Genomic DNA, 18,039 nt, shown 5'->3' with positions numbered 1-18,039 from the left:
CTTTCACCTCCAGGTTTGGTTCATTGAGTAAATGTGAACCCCGCAAAAGGAGAAAGCCTAGAGAAGGGTGTTTTGGATTGTCCTTCAATCAAACTCTGTAGCCCTTTTTTTGCAATCGGAATGCAATCGGCCCTTCCATCCGAAATTCAAAATGTTGGCGTATTTTAGCATTGTTGCTAGCCCGGCTAGCTCAGTCGGTAGAGCATGAGACTCTTAATCTCAGGGTCGTGGGTTCGAGCCCCACGTTGGGCTGTAGTGTTTTAGGGTGTCTTAATCCTTGATCATTCAGACCAGTTGTTTCGAAACCTTGAACCTTTCACCTCCAAGTTTGGTTCATTGAGTAAATGTAAACCCCGCAAAAGGAGAAAGCCTAGAGAAGGTTGTTTTGGATTGTCCTTCAATCAAACTCTGTAGCCCTTTTTTTGCAATCGGAATGCAATCGGCCCTTCCATCCGAAATTCAAAATGTTGGCGTATTTTAGCATTGTTGCTAGCCTGGCTAGCTCAGTCGGTAGAGCATGAGACTCTTAATCTCAGGGTCGTGGGTTCGAGCTCCACGTTGGGCTGTAGTGTTTTAGGGTGTCTTAATCCTTGATCATTCAGACCAGTTGTTTCGAAACCTTGAACCTTTCACCTCCAGGTTTGGTTCATTGATTAAATGTGAACCCCGCAAAAGGAGAAAGCCTAGAGAAGGGTGTTTTGGATCGCCCTTCAATCAAACTCTCTAGCCCTTTGTTTGCAAGCGGAGTGCAATCGGCCCTTCCATCCGAAATTCAAATTGTTGGCGTATTTTAGCATTATTACTCGCCCGGCTAGCTCAGTCGGTAGAGCATGAGACTCTTAATCTCAGGGTCGTGGGTTCGAGCCCCACGTTGGGCTGTAGTGTTTTAGGGTGTCTTAATCCTTGATCATTCAGACCAGTTGTTTCGAAACCTTGAACCTTTCACCTCTAGGTTTGGTTCATTGATTAAATGTGAACCCCGCAAAAGGAGAAAGCCTAGAGAAGGGTGTTTTGGATTGTCCTTCAATCAAACTCTGTAGCCCTTTTTTTGCAATCGGAATGCAATCGGCCCTTCCATCCGAAATTCAAAATGTTGGCGTATTTTAGAATTGTTGCTAGCCCCGCTAGCTCAGTCGGTAGAGCGTGAGACTCTTAATCTCAGGGTCGTGGGTTCGAGCCCCACGTTGGGCTGTAGTGTTTTAGGGTGTCTTAATCCTTAATCATTCAGACCAGTTGTTTCAAAACCTTGAACTTTTCACCTCCAGGTTTGGTTCATTGAGTAAATGTGAACCCCGCAAAAGGAGAAAGCCTAGAGAAGGGTGTTTTGGATTGTCCTTCAATCAAACTCTGTAGCCCTTTTTTTGCAATCGGAATGCAATCGGCCCTTCCATCCGAAATTCAAAACGTTGGCGTATTTTAGAATTGTTGCTAGCCCGGCTAGCTCAGTCGGTAGAGCATGAGACTCTTAATCTCAGGGTCGTGGGTTCGAGCCCCACGTTGGGCTGTAGTGTTTTAGGGTGTCTTAATCCTTGATCATTCAGACCAGTTGTTTCGAAACCTTGAACCTTTCACCTCCAGGTTTGGTTCATTGAGTAAATGTGAACCCCGCAAAAGGAGAAAGCCTAGAGAAGGGTGTTTTGGATTGTCCTTCAATCAAACTCTGTAGCCCTTTTTTTGCAATCGGAATGCAATCGGCCCTTCCATCCGAAATTCAAAATGTTGGCGTATTTTAGCATTGTTGCTAGCCCGGCTAGCTCAGTCGGTAGAGCATGAGACTCTTAATCTCAGGGTCGTGGGTTCGAGCCCCACGTTGGGCTGTAGTGTTTTAGGGTGTCTTAATCCTTGATCATTCAGACCAGTTGTTTCAAAACCTTGAACCTTTCACCTCCAGGTTTGGTTCATTGAGTAAATGTGAACCCCGCAAAAGGAGAAAGCCTAGAGAAGGGTGTTTTGGATTGTCCTTCAATCAAACTCTGTAGCCCTTTTTTTGCAATCGGAATGCAATCGGCCCTTCCATCCGAAATTCAAAATGTTGGCGTATTTTAGCATTGTTGCTAGCCCGGCTAGCTCAGTCGGTAGAGCATGAGACTCTTAATCTCAGGGTCGTGGGTTCGAGCCCCACGTTGGGCTGTAGTGTTTTAGGGTGTCTTAATCCTTGATCATTCAGACCAGTTGTTTCGAAACCTTGAACCTTTCACCTCCATGTTTGGTTCATTGATTAAATGTGAACCCCGCAAAAGGAGAAAGCCTAGAGAAGGGTGTTTTGGATTGTCCTTCAATCAAACTCTGTAGCCCTTTTTTTGCAATCGGAATGCAATCGGCCCTTCCATCCGAAATTCAAAATGTTGGCGTATTTTAGCATTGTTGCTAGCCCGGCTAGCTCAGTCGGTACAGCATGAGACTCTTAATCTCAGGGTCGTGGGTTCGAGCCCCACGTTGGGCTGTAGTGTTGGGTGTCTTAATCCTTGATCATTCAGACCAGTTGTTTCGAAACCTTGAACCTTTCACCTCCAGGTTTGGTTCATTGAGTAAATGTGAAACCCGCAAAAGTTGAAAGCCTAGAGAAGGGTTTTTTGGATCGCCCTTCAATCAAACTCTCTAGCCCTTTGTTTGCAAGCGGAATGCAATCCGCCCTTCCATCTGAAATTCTAAATTTTGATAAATAGCTCACTGGGTGTTGCATTTCAAAGTTCCCATAGGTCAACCAGTAAACCTTTTATTTCTGCACAGCAATAAAAGTCAGAAAACCCTTATAATGAAAAACCCTTACAATGAAAATCTATGACGACTAGCTCAGTGGGTGTTGATTATCTAAGTCACCAATGAGTCTGTACACTTTTAGTTTAGTTTTTAAAAATACATGCTAAACTTTAGGCAGAAATATTGGTTTTATGTCAGGATGGCCGAGTGGTCTAAGGCGCCAGACTCAAGGTTGACTCCTTCCTGAGTAAAAAGGGACTTCTGGTCTCCACATGGAGGCGTGGGTTCAAATCCCACTTCTGACAGTGATTTTTACCTGCAGGTTACATCTCTCCGTTAAACACTATAGGTACAAATGATTTTGTTTCTTTGTAAAACAAGATATCCTTGAGCATGTACTAGTAGCACACAGACTGAACAAAATCATGAGAACTTAGGAAACGGAATCGCTGTAAGGTGTACTATATGTCAATGGCTGAATAAGCTTCTGTTCTCAACCAACATGTTTTTGCAGGTGTGATAGATCTTGTTCTTGTTTTGGGCAGCAATGTATTCTCCTGCATTGCCCTAAATGTCTATTTACAAGTCATTTGTAAAGTTGAGATTGGATAATGCAGATTCTCGTGTCAGGATGGCCGAGCGGTCTAAGGCGCCAGACTCAAGGACTGGCTCCTTCCTGAGCAAAGGGACTTCTGGTCTCCACATGGAGGCGTGGGTTCAAATCCCACTCCTGACAGAGTGTTTTACCTGGGCTTTCGCCCGCCGTTGGGCGGTCGCATTTTAGGGTGTATTAATCCTAGATCATTCAGACCAGTTGTTTTAAAACCTAGAACCTTTCACCTCCATGTTGGGTTTGTTGGATCAATTTGTACACGGCAGAACTAGGGCAAAATGAGAAAGCCTAGAGAAGGGTGTTTTGGATTGTCCTTCAATCAAACTCTGTAGCCCTTTTTTTGCAATCGGAATGCAATCGGCCCTTCCATCCGAAATTCAAAATGTTGGCGTATTTTAGCATTGTTGCTAGCCCGGCTAGCTCAGTCGGTAGAGCATGAGACTCTTAATCTCAGGGTCGTGGGTTCGAGCCCCACGTTGGGCTGTAGTGTTTTAGGGTGTCTTAATCCTTGATCATTCAGACCAGTTGTTTCGAAACCTTGAACCTTTCACCTCCAGGTTTGGTTCATTGAGTAAATGTGAAACCCGCAAAAGTTGAAAGCCTAGAGAAGGGTTTTTTGGATCGCCCTTCAATCAAACTCTCTAGCCCTTTGTTTGCAAGCGGAATGCAATCCGCCCTTCCATCTGAAATTATAAATGTTGATAAATAGCTCAGTGGGTGTTGTATTTCAAAGTTCCCATAGGTCAACCAGTAAACCTTTTATTTCTGCACAGCAATAAAAGTCAGAAAACCCTTATAATGAAAAACCCTTACAATGAAAATCTATGACGACTAGCTCAGTGGGTGTTGATTATCTAAGTCACCAATGAGTCTGTACACTTTTAGTTTAGTTTTTAAAAATACATGCTAAACTTTAGGCAGAAATATTGGTTTTATGTCAGGATGGCCGAGTGGTCTAAGGCGCCAGACTCAAGGTTGACTCCTTCCTGAGTAAAAAGGGACTTCTGGTCTCCACATGGAGGCGTGGGTTCAAATCCCACTTCTGACAGTGATTTTTACCTGCAGGTTACATCTCTCCGTTAAACACTATAGGTACTAATGATTTTGTTTCTTTGTAAAACAAGATATCCTTGAGCATGTACTAGTAGCACACAGACTGAACAAAATCATGAGAACTTAGGAAACGGAATCGCTGTAAGGTGTGCTATATGTATTTGGCTGAATAAGCTTCTGTTCTCAACCAACATGTTTTTGCAGGTCTGATAGATCTTGTTCTTGTTTTGGGCAGCAATGTATTCTCCTGCATTGCCCTAAATGTCTGTTTACAAGTCATTTGTAAAGTTGAGATTGGATAATGCAGATTCTCGTGTCAGGATGGCCGAGCGGTCTAAGGCGCCAGACTCAAGGACTGGCTCCTTCCTGAGCAAAGGGACTTCTGGTCTCCACATGGAGGCGTGGGTTCAAATCCCACTCCTGACAGAGTGTTTTACCTGGGCTTTCGCCCGCCGTTGGGCGGTCGCATTTTAGGGTGTATTAATCCTAGATCATTCAGACCAGTTGTTTTAAAACCTAGAACCTTTCACCTCCATGTTGGATTTGTTGGATCAATTTGTACACGGCAGAACTAGGGCAAAATGAGAAAGCCTAGAGAAGGGTGTTTTGGATTGTCCTTCAATCAAACTCTGTAGCCCTTTTTTTGCAATCGGAATGCAATCGGCCCTTCCATCCGAAATTCAAAACGTTGGCGTATTTTAGAATTGTTGCTAGCCCGGCTAGCTCAGTCGGTAGAGCATGAGACTCTTAATCTCAGGGTCGTGGGTTCGAGCCCCACGTTGGGCTGTAGTGTTTTAGGGTGTCTTAATCCTTGATCATTCAGACCAGTTGTTTCGAAACCTTGAACCTTTCACCTCCAGGTTTGGTTCATTGAGTAAATGTGAACCCCGCAAAAGGAGAAAGCCTAGAGAAGGGTGTTTTGGATTGTCCTTCAATCAAACTCTGTAGCCCTTTTTTTGCAATCGGAATGCAATCGGCCCTTCCATCCGAAATTCAAAATTTTGGCGTATTTTAGCATTGTTGCTAGCCCGGCTAGCTCAGTCGGTAGAGCATGAGACTCTTAATCTCAGGGTCGTGGGTTCGAGCCCCACGTTGGGCTGTAGTGTTTTAGGGTGTCTTAATCCTTGATCATTCAGACCAGTTGTTTCAAAACCTTGAACCTTTCACCTCCAGGTTTGGTTCATTGAGTAAATGTGAACCCCGCAAAAGGAGAAAGCCTAGAGAAGGGTGTTTTGGATTGTCCTTCAATCAAACTCTGTAGCCCTTTTTTTGCAATCGGAATGCAATCGGCCCTTCCATCCGAAATTCAAAATGTTGGCGTATTTTAGCATTGTTGCTAGCCCGGCTAGCTCAGTCGGTAGAGCATGAGACTCTTAATCTCAGGGTCGTGGGTTCGAGCCCCACGTTGGGCTGTAGTGTTTTAGGGTGTCTTAATCCTTGATCATTCAGACCAGTTGTTTCGAAACCTTGAACCTTTCACCTCCAGGTTTGGTTCATTGAGTAAATGTGAACCCCGCAAAAGGAGAAAGCCTAGAGAAGGGTGTTTTGGATTGTCCTTCAATCAAACTCTGTAGCCCTTTTTTTGCAATCGGAATGCAATCGGCCCTTCCATCCGAAATTCAAAATGTTGGCGTATTTTAGCATTGTTGCTAGCCCGGCTAGCTCAGTCGGTAGAGCATGAGACTCTTAATCTCAGGGTCGTGGGTTCGAGCCCCACGTTGGGCTGTAGTGTTTTAGGGTGTCTTAATCCTTGATCATTCAGACCAGTTGTTTCGAAACCTTGAACCTTTCACCTCCAGGTTTGGTTCATTGAGTAAATGTGAACCCCGCAAAAGGAGAAAGCCTAGAGAAGGGTGTTTTGGATTGTCCTTCAATCAAACTCTGTAGCCCTTTTTTTGCAATCGGAATGCAATCGGCCCTTCCATCCGAAATTCAAAATGTTGGCGTATTTTAGCATTGTTGCTAGCCCGGCTAGCTCAGTCGGTAGAGCATGAGACTCTTAATCTCAGGGTCGTGGGTTCGAGCCCCACGTTGGGCTGTAGTGTTTTAGGGTGTCTTAATCCTTGATCATTCAGACCAGTTGTTTCAAAACCTTGAACCTTTCACCTCCAGGTTTGGTTCATTGAGTAAATGTGAACCCCGCAAAAGGAGAAAGCCTAGAGAAGGGTGTTTTGGATTGTCCTTCAATCAAACTCTGTAGCCCTTTTTTTGCAATCGGAATGCAATCGGCCCTTCCATCCGAAATTCAAAATGTTGGCGTATTTTAGCATTGTTGCTAGCCCGGCTAGCTCAGTCGGTAGAGCATGAGACTCTTAATCTCAGGGTCGTGGGTTCGAGCCCCACGTTGGGCTGTAGTGTTTTAGGGTGTCTTAATCCTTGATCATTCAGACCAGTTGTTTCGAAACCTTGAACCTTTCACCTCCAGGTTTGGTTCATTGAGTAAATGTGAACCCCGCAAAAGGAGAAAGCCTAGAGAAGGGTGTTTTGGATTGTCCTTCAATCAAACTCTGTAGCCCTTTTTTTGCAATCGGAATGCAATCGGCCCTTCCATCCGAAATTCAAAATGTTGGCGTATTTTAGCATTGTTGCTAGCCCGGCTAGCTCAGTCGGTAGAGCATGAGACTCTTAATCTCAGGGTCGTGGGTTCGAGCCCCACGTTGGGCTGTAGTGTTTTAGGGTGTCTTAATCCTTGATCATTCAGACCAGTTGTTTCGAAACCTTGAACCTTTCACCTCCAGGTTTGGTTCATTGAGTAAATGTGAACCCCGCAAAAGGAGAAAGCCTAGAGAAGGGTGTTTTGGATTGTCCTTCAATCAAACTCTGTAGCCCTTTTTTTGCAATCGGAATGCAATCGGCCCTTCCATCCGAAATTCAAAATGTTGGCGTATTTTAGCATTGTTGCTAGCCCGGCTAGCTCAGTCGGTAGAGCATGAGACTCTTAATCTCAGGGTCGTGGGTTCGAGCCCCACGTTGGGCTGTAGTGTTTTAGGGTGTCTTAATCCTTGATCATTCAGACCAGTTGTTTCAAAACCTTGAACCTTTCACCTCCAGGTTTGGTTCATTGAGTAAATGTGAACCCCGCAAAAGGAGAAAGCCTAGAGAAGGGTGTTTTGGATTGTCCTTCAATCAAACTCTGTAGCCCTTTTTTTGCAATCGGAATGCAATCGGCCCTTCCATCCGAAATTCAAAATGTTGGCGTATTTTAGCATTGTTGCTAGCCCGGCTAGCTCAGTCGGTAGAGCATGAGACTCTTAATCTCAGGGTCGTGGGTTCGAGCCCCACGTTGGGCTGTAGTGTTTTAGGGTGTCTTAATCCTTGATCATTCAGACCAGTTGTTTCGAAACCTTGAACCTTTCACCTCCAGGTTTGGTTCATTGAGTAAATGTGAACCCCGCAAAAGGAGAAAGCCTAGAGAAGGGTGTTTTGGATTGTCCTTCAATCAAACTCTGTAGCCCTGTTTTTGCAATCGGAATGCAATCGGCCCTTCCATCCGAAATTCAAAATGTTGGCGTATTTTAGCATTGTTGCTAGCCCGGCTAGCTCAGTCGGTAGAGCATGAGACTCTTAATCTCAGGGTCGTGGGTTCGAGCCCCACGTTGGGCTGTAGTGTTTTAGGGTGTCTTAATCCTTGATCATTCAGACCAGTTGTTTCAAAACCTTGAACCTTTCACCTCCAGGTTTGGTTCATTGAGTAAATGTGAACCCCGCAAAAGGAGAAAGCCTAGAGAAGGGTGTTTTGGATTGTCCTTCAATCAAACTCTGTAGCCCTTTTTTTGCAATCGGAATGCAATCGGCCCTTCCATCCGAAATTCAAAATGTTGGCGTATTTTAGCATTGTTGCTAGCCCGGCTAGCTCAGTCGGTAGAGCATGAGACTCTTAATCTCAGGGTCGTGGGTTCGAGCCCCACGTTGGGCTGTAGTGTTTTAGGGTGTCTTAATCCTTGATCATTCAGACCAGTTGTTTCGAAACCTTGAACCTTTCACCTCCAGGTTTGGTTCATTGAGTAAATGTGAACCCCGCAAAAGGAGAAAGCCTAGAGAAGGGTGTTTTGGATTGTCCTTCAATCAAACTCTGTAGCCCTTTTTTTGCAATCGGAATGCAATCGGCCCTTCCATCCGAAATTCAAAATGTTGGCGTATTTTAGCATTGTTGCTAGCCCGGCTAGCTCAGTCGGTAGAGCATGAGACTCTTAATCTCAGGGTCGTGGGTTCGAGCCCCACGTTGGGCTGTAGTGTTTTAGGGTGTCTTAATCCTTGATCATTCAGACCAGTTGTTTCAAAACCTTGAACCTTTCACCTCCAGGTTTGGTTCATTGAGTAAATGTGAACCCCGCAAAAGGAGAAAGCCTAGAGAAGGGTGTTTTGGATTGTCCTTCAATCAAACTCTGTAGCCCTTTTTTTGCAATCGGAATGCAATCGGCCCTTCCATCCGAAATTCAAAATGTTGGCGTATTTTAGCATTGTTGCTAGCCCGGCTAGCTCAGTCGGTAGAGCATGAGACTCTTAATCTCAGGGTCGTGGGTTCGAGCCCCACGTTGGGCTGTAGTGTTTTAGGGTGTCTTAATCCTTGATCATTCAGACCAGTTGTTTCGAAACCTTGAACCTTTCACCTCCAGGTTTGGTTCATTGAGTAAATGTGAACCCCGCAAAAGGAGAAAGCCTAGAGAAGGGTGTTTTGGATTGTCCTTCAATCAAACTCTGTAGCCCTTTTTTTGCAATCGGAATGCAATCGGCCCTTCCATCCGAAATTCAAAATGTTGGCGTATTTTAGCATTGTTGCTAGCCCGGCTAGCTCAGTCGGTAGAGCATGAGACTCTTAATCTCAGGGTCGTGGGTTCGAGCCCCACGTTGGGCTGTAGTGTTTTAGGGTGTCTTAATCCTTGATCATTCAGACCAGTTGTTTCGAAACCTTGAACCTTTCACCTCCAGGTTTGGTTCATTGAGTAAATGTGAACCCCGCAAAAGGAGAAAGCCTAGAGAAGGGTGTTTTGGATTGTCCTTCAATCAAACTCTGTAGCCCTTTTTTTGCAATCGGAATGCAATCGGCCCTTCCATCCGAAATTCAAAATGTTGGCGTATTTTAGCATTGTTGCTAGCCCGGCTAGCTCAGTCGGTAGAGCATGAGACTCTTAATCTCAGGGTCGTGGGTTCGAGCCCCACGTTGGGCTGTAGTGTTTTATGGTGTCTTAATCCTTGATCATTCAGACCAGTTGTTTCGAAACCTTGAACCTTTCACCTCCAAGTTTGGTTCATTGAGTAAATGTAAACCCCGCAAAAGGAGAAAGCCTAGAGAAGGTTGTTTTGGATTGTCCTTCAATCAAACTCTGTAGCCCTTTTTTTGCAATCGGAATGCAATCGGCCCTTCCATCCGAAATTCAAAATGTTGGCGTATTTTAGCATTGTTGCTAGCCTGGCTAGCTCAGTCGGTAGAGCATGAGACTCTTAATCTCAGGGTCGTGGGTTCGAGCCCCACGTTGGGCTGTAGTGTTTTAGGGTGTCTTAATCCTTGATCATTCAGACCAGTTGTTTCGAAACCTTGAACCTTTCACCTCCAGGTTTGGTTCATTGATTAAATGTGAACCCCGCAAAAGGAGAAAGCCTAGAGAAGGGTGTTTTGGATCGCCCTTCAATCAAACTCTCTAGCCCTTTGTTTGCAAGCGGAGTGCAATCGGCCCTTCCATCCGAAATTCAAATTTTTGGCGTATTTTAGCATTATTACTCGCCCGGCTAGCTCAGTCGGTAGAGCATGAGACTCTTAATCTCAGGGTCGTGGGTTCGAGCCCCACGTTGGGCTGTAGTGTTTTAGGGTGTCTTAATCCTTGATCATTCAGACCAGTTGTTTCGAAACCTTGAACCTTTCACCTCCAGGTTTGGTTCATTGATTAAATGTGAACCCCGCAAAAGGAGAAAGCCTAGAGAAGGGTGTTTTGGATTGTCCTTCAATCAAACTCTGTAGCCCTTTTTTTGCAATCGGAATGCAATCGGCCCTTCCATCCGAAATTCAAAATGTTGGCGTATTTTAGCATTGTTGCTAGCCCGGCTAGCTCAGTCGGTAGAGCATGAGACTCTTAATCTCAGGGTCGTGGGTTCGAGCCCCACGTTGGGCTGTAGTGTTTTAGGGTGTCTTAATCCTTGATCATTCAGACCAGTTGTTTCGAAACCTTGAACCTTTCACCTCCAAGTTTGGTTCATTGAGTAAATGTAAACCCCGCAAAAGGAGAAAGCCTAGAGAAGGTTGTTTTGGATTGTCCTTCAATCAAACTCTGTAGCCCTTTTTTTGCAATCGGAATGCAATCGGCCCTTCCATCCGAAATTCAAAATGTTGGCGTATTTTAGCATTGTTGCTAGCCTGGCTAGCTCAGTCGGTAGAGCATGAGACTCTTAATCTCAGGGTCGTGGGTTCGAGCCCCACGTTGGGCTGTAGTGTTTTAGGGTGTCTTAATCCTTGATCATTCAGACCAGTTGTTTCGAAACCTTGAACCTTTCACCTCCAGGTTTGGTTCATTGATTAAATGTGAACCCCGCAAAAGGAGAAAGCCTAGAGAAGGGTGTTTTGGATCGCCCTTCAATCAAACTCTCTAGCCCTTTGTTTGCAAGCGGAGTGCAATCGGCCCTTCCATCCGAAATTCAAATTTTTGGCGTATTTTAGCATTATTACTCGCCCGGCTAGCTCAGTCGGTAGAGCATGAGACTCTTAATCTCAGGGTCGTGGGTTTGAGCCCCACGTTGGGCTGTAGTGTTTTAGGGTGTCTTAATCCTTGATCATTCAGACCAGTTGTTTCGAAACCTTGAACCTTTCACCTCCAGGTTTGGTTCATTGATTAAATGTGAACCCCGCAAAAGGAGAAAGCCTAGAGAAGGGTGTTTTGGATTGTCCTTCAATCAAACTCTGTAGCCCTTTTTTTGCAATCGGAATGCAATCGGCCCTTCCATCCGAAATTCAAAATGTTGGCGTATTTTAGCATTGTTGCTAGCCCGGCTAGCTCAGTCGGTAGAGCATGAGACTCTTAATCTCAGGGTCGTGGGTTCGAGCCCCACGTTGGGCTGTAGTGTTTTAGGGTGTCTTAATCCTTGATCATTCAGACCAGTTGTTTCGAAACCTTGAACCTTTCACCTCCAGGTTTGGTTCATTGAGTAAATGTGAAACCCGCAAAAGGAGAAAGCCTAGAGAAGGGTTTTTTGGATCGCCCTTCAATCAAACTCTCTATCCCTTTGTTTTCAAGCGGAATGCAATCGGCCCTTCCATCTGAAATTCTAAATTTTGATAAATAGCTCAGTGGGTGTTGTATTTCAAAGTTCCCATAGGTCAACCAGTAAACCTTTTATTTCTGCACAGCAATAAAAGTCAGAAAACCCTTATAATGAAAAACCCTTACAATGAAAATCTATGACGACTTGCTCAATGGGTGTTGATTATCTAAGTCACCAATGAGTCTGTACACTTTTAGTTTAGTTTTTAAAAATACATGTTAAACTTTAGGCAGAGATATTGGTTTTATGTCATGATGGCCGAGTGGTCTAAGGCGCCATACTCAAGGTTGACTCCTTCCTGAGTTAAAAGGGACTTCTGATCTGAAATTCAAAATGTTGGCCTATTTTTATGTTGTGTTTTAGGGTTTCTTAATCCTAGATAATTTAGACCAGAGGCCTGTACTACGAAGTCGTATTTTTGCTTAGCGAGGTAACTTCAGGGTAAACTCTGGGTTTCCGGTCCTACGATGCTGGTTCTCTTCTTACCGGGGTAGATCTCCGTGGTAACTTATGCTGAACGGCAAACCTGTTCCGGAGCAGGTTTGGTTCCAGGATATGAGATCAACCGCCTGCTGACCAATCAGAGCTCAGTGTGCAGAGTTTAAAGCTATCAAGTCATATTACAGGATAAAGGAAATACAGAAAAACTGCCGTTGCAGGAAAGACGGCCGGCAAAAATCAACTGACTGCATGAACGTGAAAATTAATAGAATATCACCTCCCATCTTCAGAGCAATCTGACTATGATAACATTAGCGTTAAGAAAGCTTACTTAAATATCTGCCACAACATAAGTAACCGGATCAAAGTAACATTATGTACAGTCCGCGGTACTGTGAGTGCAGACTTCGATGTGTCCCATTATCATTCATATCACATCATAATGTATCATATATTTCCTTATCTGAGTCAGCTTCTTGAGCCTTATCTGGCTGTGCAACACTTACATTGTCACATTCTGTATGCAGAAGTATTATTTCAAGCAACACATTAAGTTGACGAGACACTCGAGTCAAATGTAATTAAAGTCAGGTCCACTCGTGTCTTAGACGTGGCAGTGATATAATAAACCTGTTAATGTACCCATTCAAACACTTGTTTTTTTACCAGCTCTTCTGTATTCACCTTGCAGGTGCAACTATGTTGCTTTTATCCTGGATAAAGTGTTTAAGTCATGGATGTTTAAAGTTGAACTTCTTCATATTTGTCTAATATTATAGTTTTCTTTTCATTCAGGAAGTATGACGCTGCGCTGTCAGTACGCTTGCCCATGTTTGTGATTTGTCAAATGTTGCTAATCCCGCCCCTTTCATGTGAACGTGCACTCAGACGGACAGAGAAACCCTGGCTTGAGTTACCGAGTTGATAACCAGCGTCGTAGTACCGCTTAGCGAGATCGCGTTTGTTTTGGGTTAGTTAACATGTTAAACCCGGAGGATGCAGGGTCTTTTTTTCACCAAACTGTGTCTCAGGGCTTCTTAACATTTAAAAACCTATTAATGTGTCACACCCCCTTAACGGGAAGAAACTCAGCTAACTGACGATACAAACCATTTTTACCGCAAGAAAACACAAGTATCACAAAAAGCGTATAAATGAGCCCTGAGCAAAAAAATGCTAACGCACTTAGCAAAGAAATCACGGTAGAAATACTTTATTACTTATCGAATCTGGTCAGGGCTTAACAGGTTAAGCCAGATAACTCAAACATATCCAGGGTATGTTGAACTGGATTTGTAGTAGCCTACAGGCCTCAGTTGTTTCTAAACCTTGAACATTTCACCTCCAGGTTGAGTTTGTTTGTGCAAATTTTAATGTGGCAATTGACCGTCAGAAGTAATAACTGTTTTGATAATTAATTAATTTGCAAGATAACACCACAGATTGTTTATTGAGGCACAGGTCAGAGCCCTGCATAAAAAAAAAGTGATTCGCGCGGGGTTATTTTTTCAAACACTTTTTTCCGGGTTCGGTTCTGGGTAAAACAAAGATGATGCGGGTCGGGTCGAGGGTGTTGCATAATAAATATATTCAAATGATAATAATTTAGTTTAATGTTTAAATCCTCAGACCTCTCCCCCACGGGACCGCGCATAATCATAAACTCTGCTGCGCATCAATCTGCTGCTGAGCGCAACACTTTCGAAATTGCTGAGGAGAAGGCGGAGCTCGGACAATACAGCATTTTCAATAACACTTCCTCAAGAGCGAAATCCAACGTCTGGGAGGCTTTTGGAGTCATCCTAGATGCAGAAAATAACCAACATCCCACACTTTTTGAGACAAATGCAACTGCGTGTGTTAATAATTGCACGTTTTCACTGCTCATAGGATATGCGGGTTCGGGTCGGTTTGTGGATCTTGTGCCAACGGGTCGGTTTGCGGAACTAATTGGCAATATGTGCGGGGCGGGAGCGGGTCTTGAAAATCAGACCTGTGCAGGCGGGACTCTGGCTCAGTTATTTAGCAGTCTTATTGCCTGTGGGATAAAACTCCTTGAGTCTGGAGGTTTTAGTCCGGATGCTGCGGTACCGCCTACCAGACGGCAGCAGATAGAACAGTTTGTTGCTGTAGTGATGGGGGTCTTTTATAATCCTGTTGGCTCTCTTCCTGAGCTGCTGGGTGTAGAGGTCCTCCATGGATGGAAGCTCTGTCTTCTTGATGTGCTGTGCAGTTTTCACCACCCTCTGTAGAGTTTTACGTTTGAGGGCAAAGAGTGACTCCTTCCTGAGTAAAAGGGCTTTGTGGTCTTCAAATAGAGAGGCATGGGTTCAAATCCCACTCCTGACAAGAGTGTTTTATCTGCTGGTGACATCTATATTGTTAAGCGATACAGCTACCCCTTATTTTGTTTATGTGCGTAACATGTCTTTGTTTGATGTTGAAAATCAAATTTTGACACCAAGCAGAGTGCTGCAGCTTTTTTGTGTTGAAATACTGTAATCCGGACATATTTTAAAAGCATTTTCATAAGTACTTACTTACTTTAATTACCGTATTTTAGTACTTTATTTTTGTGTATGCTGTGTAGTTTGTTGTTTTGTTAATCAATTGTTCTAAATAACTTTTGTGGAATCAATCAACACTTCAAATGATGGCAGGTTATATCCTTGAGAACATTGTGGAGAGGCAAACATAGATAGAGACAAATAAAGGTCACTCCATACCTGTGAGTGTGTGTGTGTGTGTGTGTGTGTGTGTGTGTGTGTGTGTGTGTGTGTGTGTGTGTGTGTGTGTGTGTGTGTGTGTGTGTGTGTGTGTGTGGGGGGGGGGGGGGTGTGTGTTTGTGTGTGTGTGTGTGTGTGTGTGTGTGTGTGTGTGTGTGTGTGTGTGTGTGTGTGTGTGTGTGTGTGTGTGTGTGTGTGTGTGTGTGTGTGTGTGTGTACACATGCAGCAGTGACTCTAGATTATGTACTATTTCCAAGATGAACTTTTCATGTTTGTTTTAAATGCATGTCTGTGTTTATTTTAAAGTTGTCTTTAGAAAAAAGAGGAAATTAATAATGTGTTTGGGGAGGCTTTCTTCAACTTGACCTAAGTACTAAGAAACATACACACACACACACACACACACACACACACACACACACACACACACACACACACACACACACACACACAAACTTGTATGGTCCTCACAGACACACACAGCACCCCTTATTTTAACTCTTTCTCTTGCCCACACACACACTCCTGTCTTTGAGGCAAATACAAATGAAAGTTGTCATTCACATTTGTATTTCAGTCTTATACACACACACACACACACACACACACACACACACACACACACACACACACACACACACACACACACACACACACAACCTCAGTCTGGCCTGCTTAAACCCCTGGGGCTTGCAGGGCTCAGTTAAAAGCTAAAGGGGTTTAGATTGTACAAGACTGACAGATTAAGACGCCCTCTTTCTTTCTCTTTTACTCCATAGCTATTTCCAGACATACTGTAAAGCTTAAAGTATAGCTGTAACATGTGAAACAGAACAAGGATACAAACTTGACAGATGTGTAGTTGGGATCAAAACAAAGGCAGAGTCTGAAGATGACTGTAGTCTGACTAAGGTTGCCCAAAACAGAGGCAAGATTTGACGTCGCAGTTGGTGTGATTCCACCATAAGATGGTCTCTAGTTCTCTTTAAATATAAGCTGAACCAACCATCCCATTTCAAACTCAATCCCCATCACTTTTTGACAACATCTCGTTCTCTTTGTCTCTGTGTGTTAGAAAAGTCAAATTTGACCAACATTCTCCTCTCTGCAAATGAACTCCGAGATGGCTACCCTCTTGTCACACTCACACACTGCTTTTTGTTTTCTCTAGAGATCTAATTGTTTGAAACTTTCTCTCTCCCTCTGTAGACTCAAAACCGGATGAAGCTTATGTCTGACAATTATGAAGATGAGCACCTGAAAGTCTCCTCTCCAAGCTCAGAGCAGCCCAACAATCACAAGCCCTCCCCAGATCAGGTAAGATTTCGCCAAAGGATATTGAGCTCTAAATATTGTTTCCTGCCACACCATAGGCATCATTTATACTGGGGATGCTGGGTATTTGTCCCGAACCACTTTTGTAAATGGACATTTTTGTCCCCGCTACTCTGCATTAAGATAATTTGTTCAAATGTTTCTGAAATTAGTGTGCACAATGAATTGTACACTTTATTTTCACCAGAGAACATGTACAATCTTGAGGACTGTTCACACGTTTTGGGTGTATTTCTGGTTACCAAGTGGTGCAATTTGGAACTGCAACACATTTGAGATAAGTGATAATTGAATAGAGAATTTTAAAGCAATTGTTTCACTCGCTTTGCCACAGCGTAGCAAAGTTACAGCACTAGTTGTCAAAAAAAGTATTGTAAGCATATGTATGTATTGTTTAAGGGGGGGAGGGCGCTTAATGCAGTCGTGTATTTTAAATCTGAAAAAGTGTCCCCACCACTTATTTTTAACAAAGTGACGCCAATGCCCAAAACTTGAAAGCATGCTCTCACGTAATATTTCTGAATATTCCTATTAATGATAACTCTTCTTAACTTCAAAAGACAGACTATTATGTGTGAACTTTTAACCTTTACATTAACTTCTTCTTCACTTATCCACACTAACTTTGTTATTCTACAGTTTCCTGCTTCACCAAACTAACTTACTGCTCTCTCCAAACTCACGCTGCGTTGGGCCAAACTAACCAATAGGACGATGAGGAAGGCATTTGGGCCTAGCGAATCATATGCCTTCTTTCTCTCTCTCGGTCTGCCAATTTGTACAGAAGGGTGAGCGTCTTCTTTGTCTGGATCCGATCACGTGTGCTCATCATTCGTCTTCCGTCTTTTCTTTTGTTTCATCTTTGAGTTTGTGATCAGGTTTTGGTGTTGTGATTATTGTCATTTCACCCCTTTTGTCATGTAATTATCCTTTCATCGTGTTGATTTTTTATTTCATCAATCTCTTTCATTTAATCCACTTTTTGTTTCATTGAGATGTTCCTCTTCTCTTATTCATTTGGGTTGAATATAGAAATGTCAAATTTTCTCATGTGTTTGATGATTTCTCTGGACATGTGATGTTTCTTTTAAAAGATCTCCCTTTCTGTAATATTCTACATATACCTCTTTGTTACTTATTCTCCTGTTCCGCCGTATGCATTATGTGTTAGTCTTGTTTTTATGGCTAGTCATCTCTCAGCTGAACCTACTCTTTGTGTGGGATCTAGTAAAAGATTTAAGGAAGCTGTTGCTTTTGCCAAAATATACAGTAAAAGTTTTTTTAGGAATGATGAAAGGAAAATGTCTCCGTTGACCCTACCCCTGTACTATTATTTAATTACTCAATTGGGGTTAGTAGTATTTTTGGGGCCCGAAAGTCATTAATCGCACATGCATGAGAGACTTCACATCAACCAAGAACAAAAACACAACCTAACACATCTAATGTAGCCAAGTCTTTCTTAAGCCATTTTACTTTTCTAATCCAAATCATGGATCATAGTTTTTCAGATTTATTTTAGTGGGTTGGAGCCCCTAGTTTGCCAAAAGTGTTTTGGCCTGCAAGATCTGTCCACTCATCAAATTATTATTTTTCTGGACTGGATGAACACAATCAAGCTCAATATACTATGTCCACTGTCACATAAACCAACAACTTTTGTGGTTGTTACTGCATCCCAGCATCAACCAATACAGTTTGATACACATCAGCAGATCCACTATTTTGTTAGTAGAGGGCATACATAGTCTTGTAGTTGTGTGGGGTTTGAGGAAAGCGGTCCCCAAAACTCCACACACCACCCCCTAACTACCCAGTCCTTAGGGTTAAGTCAGCAATGAAATCTGATCCATTTTCCTAGCATATGTAGCCTGGCTAGCTCAGTCGGTAGAGCATGAGACTCTTAATCTCAGGATCGT

At 43.4% G+C, this 18,039-nt stretch overlaps 1 protein-coding gene across 8 annotated transcripts in view; it reads left to right on the top strand.

Moving 5' to 3' along the window:
* LOC307021729 (ELKS/Rab6-interacting/CAST family member 1-like) overlaps nucleotides 1-18,039 on the top strand; it is a 217,196-nt gene that overhangs the window by 171,698 nt on the left and 27,459 nt on the right. For 5 of the 8 annotated variants that reach the window (XM_079654113.1, XM_079654111.1, XM_079654112.1 and 2 more), the window contains one exon: nucleotides 15,995-16,102. In XM_079654113.1, coding sequence (XP_079510239.1) covers nucleotides 15,995-16,102 — 108 coding nt within the window. Of the gene's footprint in view, nucleotides 1-15,994; nucleotides 16,103-16,830; nucleotides 16,909-18,039 lie in introns of all 8 variants that reach the window. The other 3 variants (XR_013803233.1, XR_013803234.1, XR_013803235.1) reach the window with 1 other exon arrangement.

Source organism: Notothenia rossii (assembly GCF_949606895.1).
Source record: "Notothenia rossii genome assembly, chromosome: 10".
NCBI lineage: Eukaryota > Metazoa > Chordata > Actinopteri > Perciformes > Nototheniidae > Notothenia > Notothenia rossii.
The sequence above is the reverse complement of the archived record's forward strand: the minus strand, read 5'-3'. Positions and strand labels throughout refer to the sequence as shown.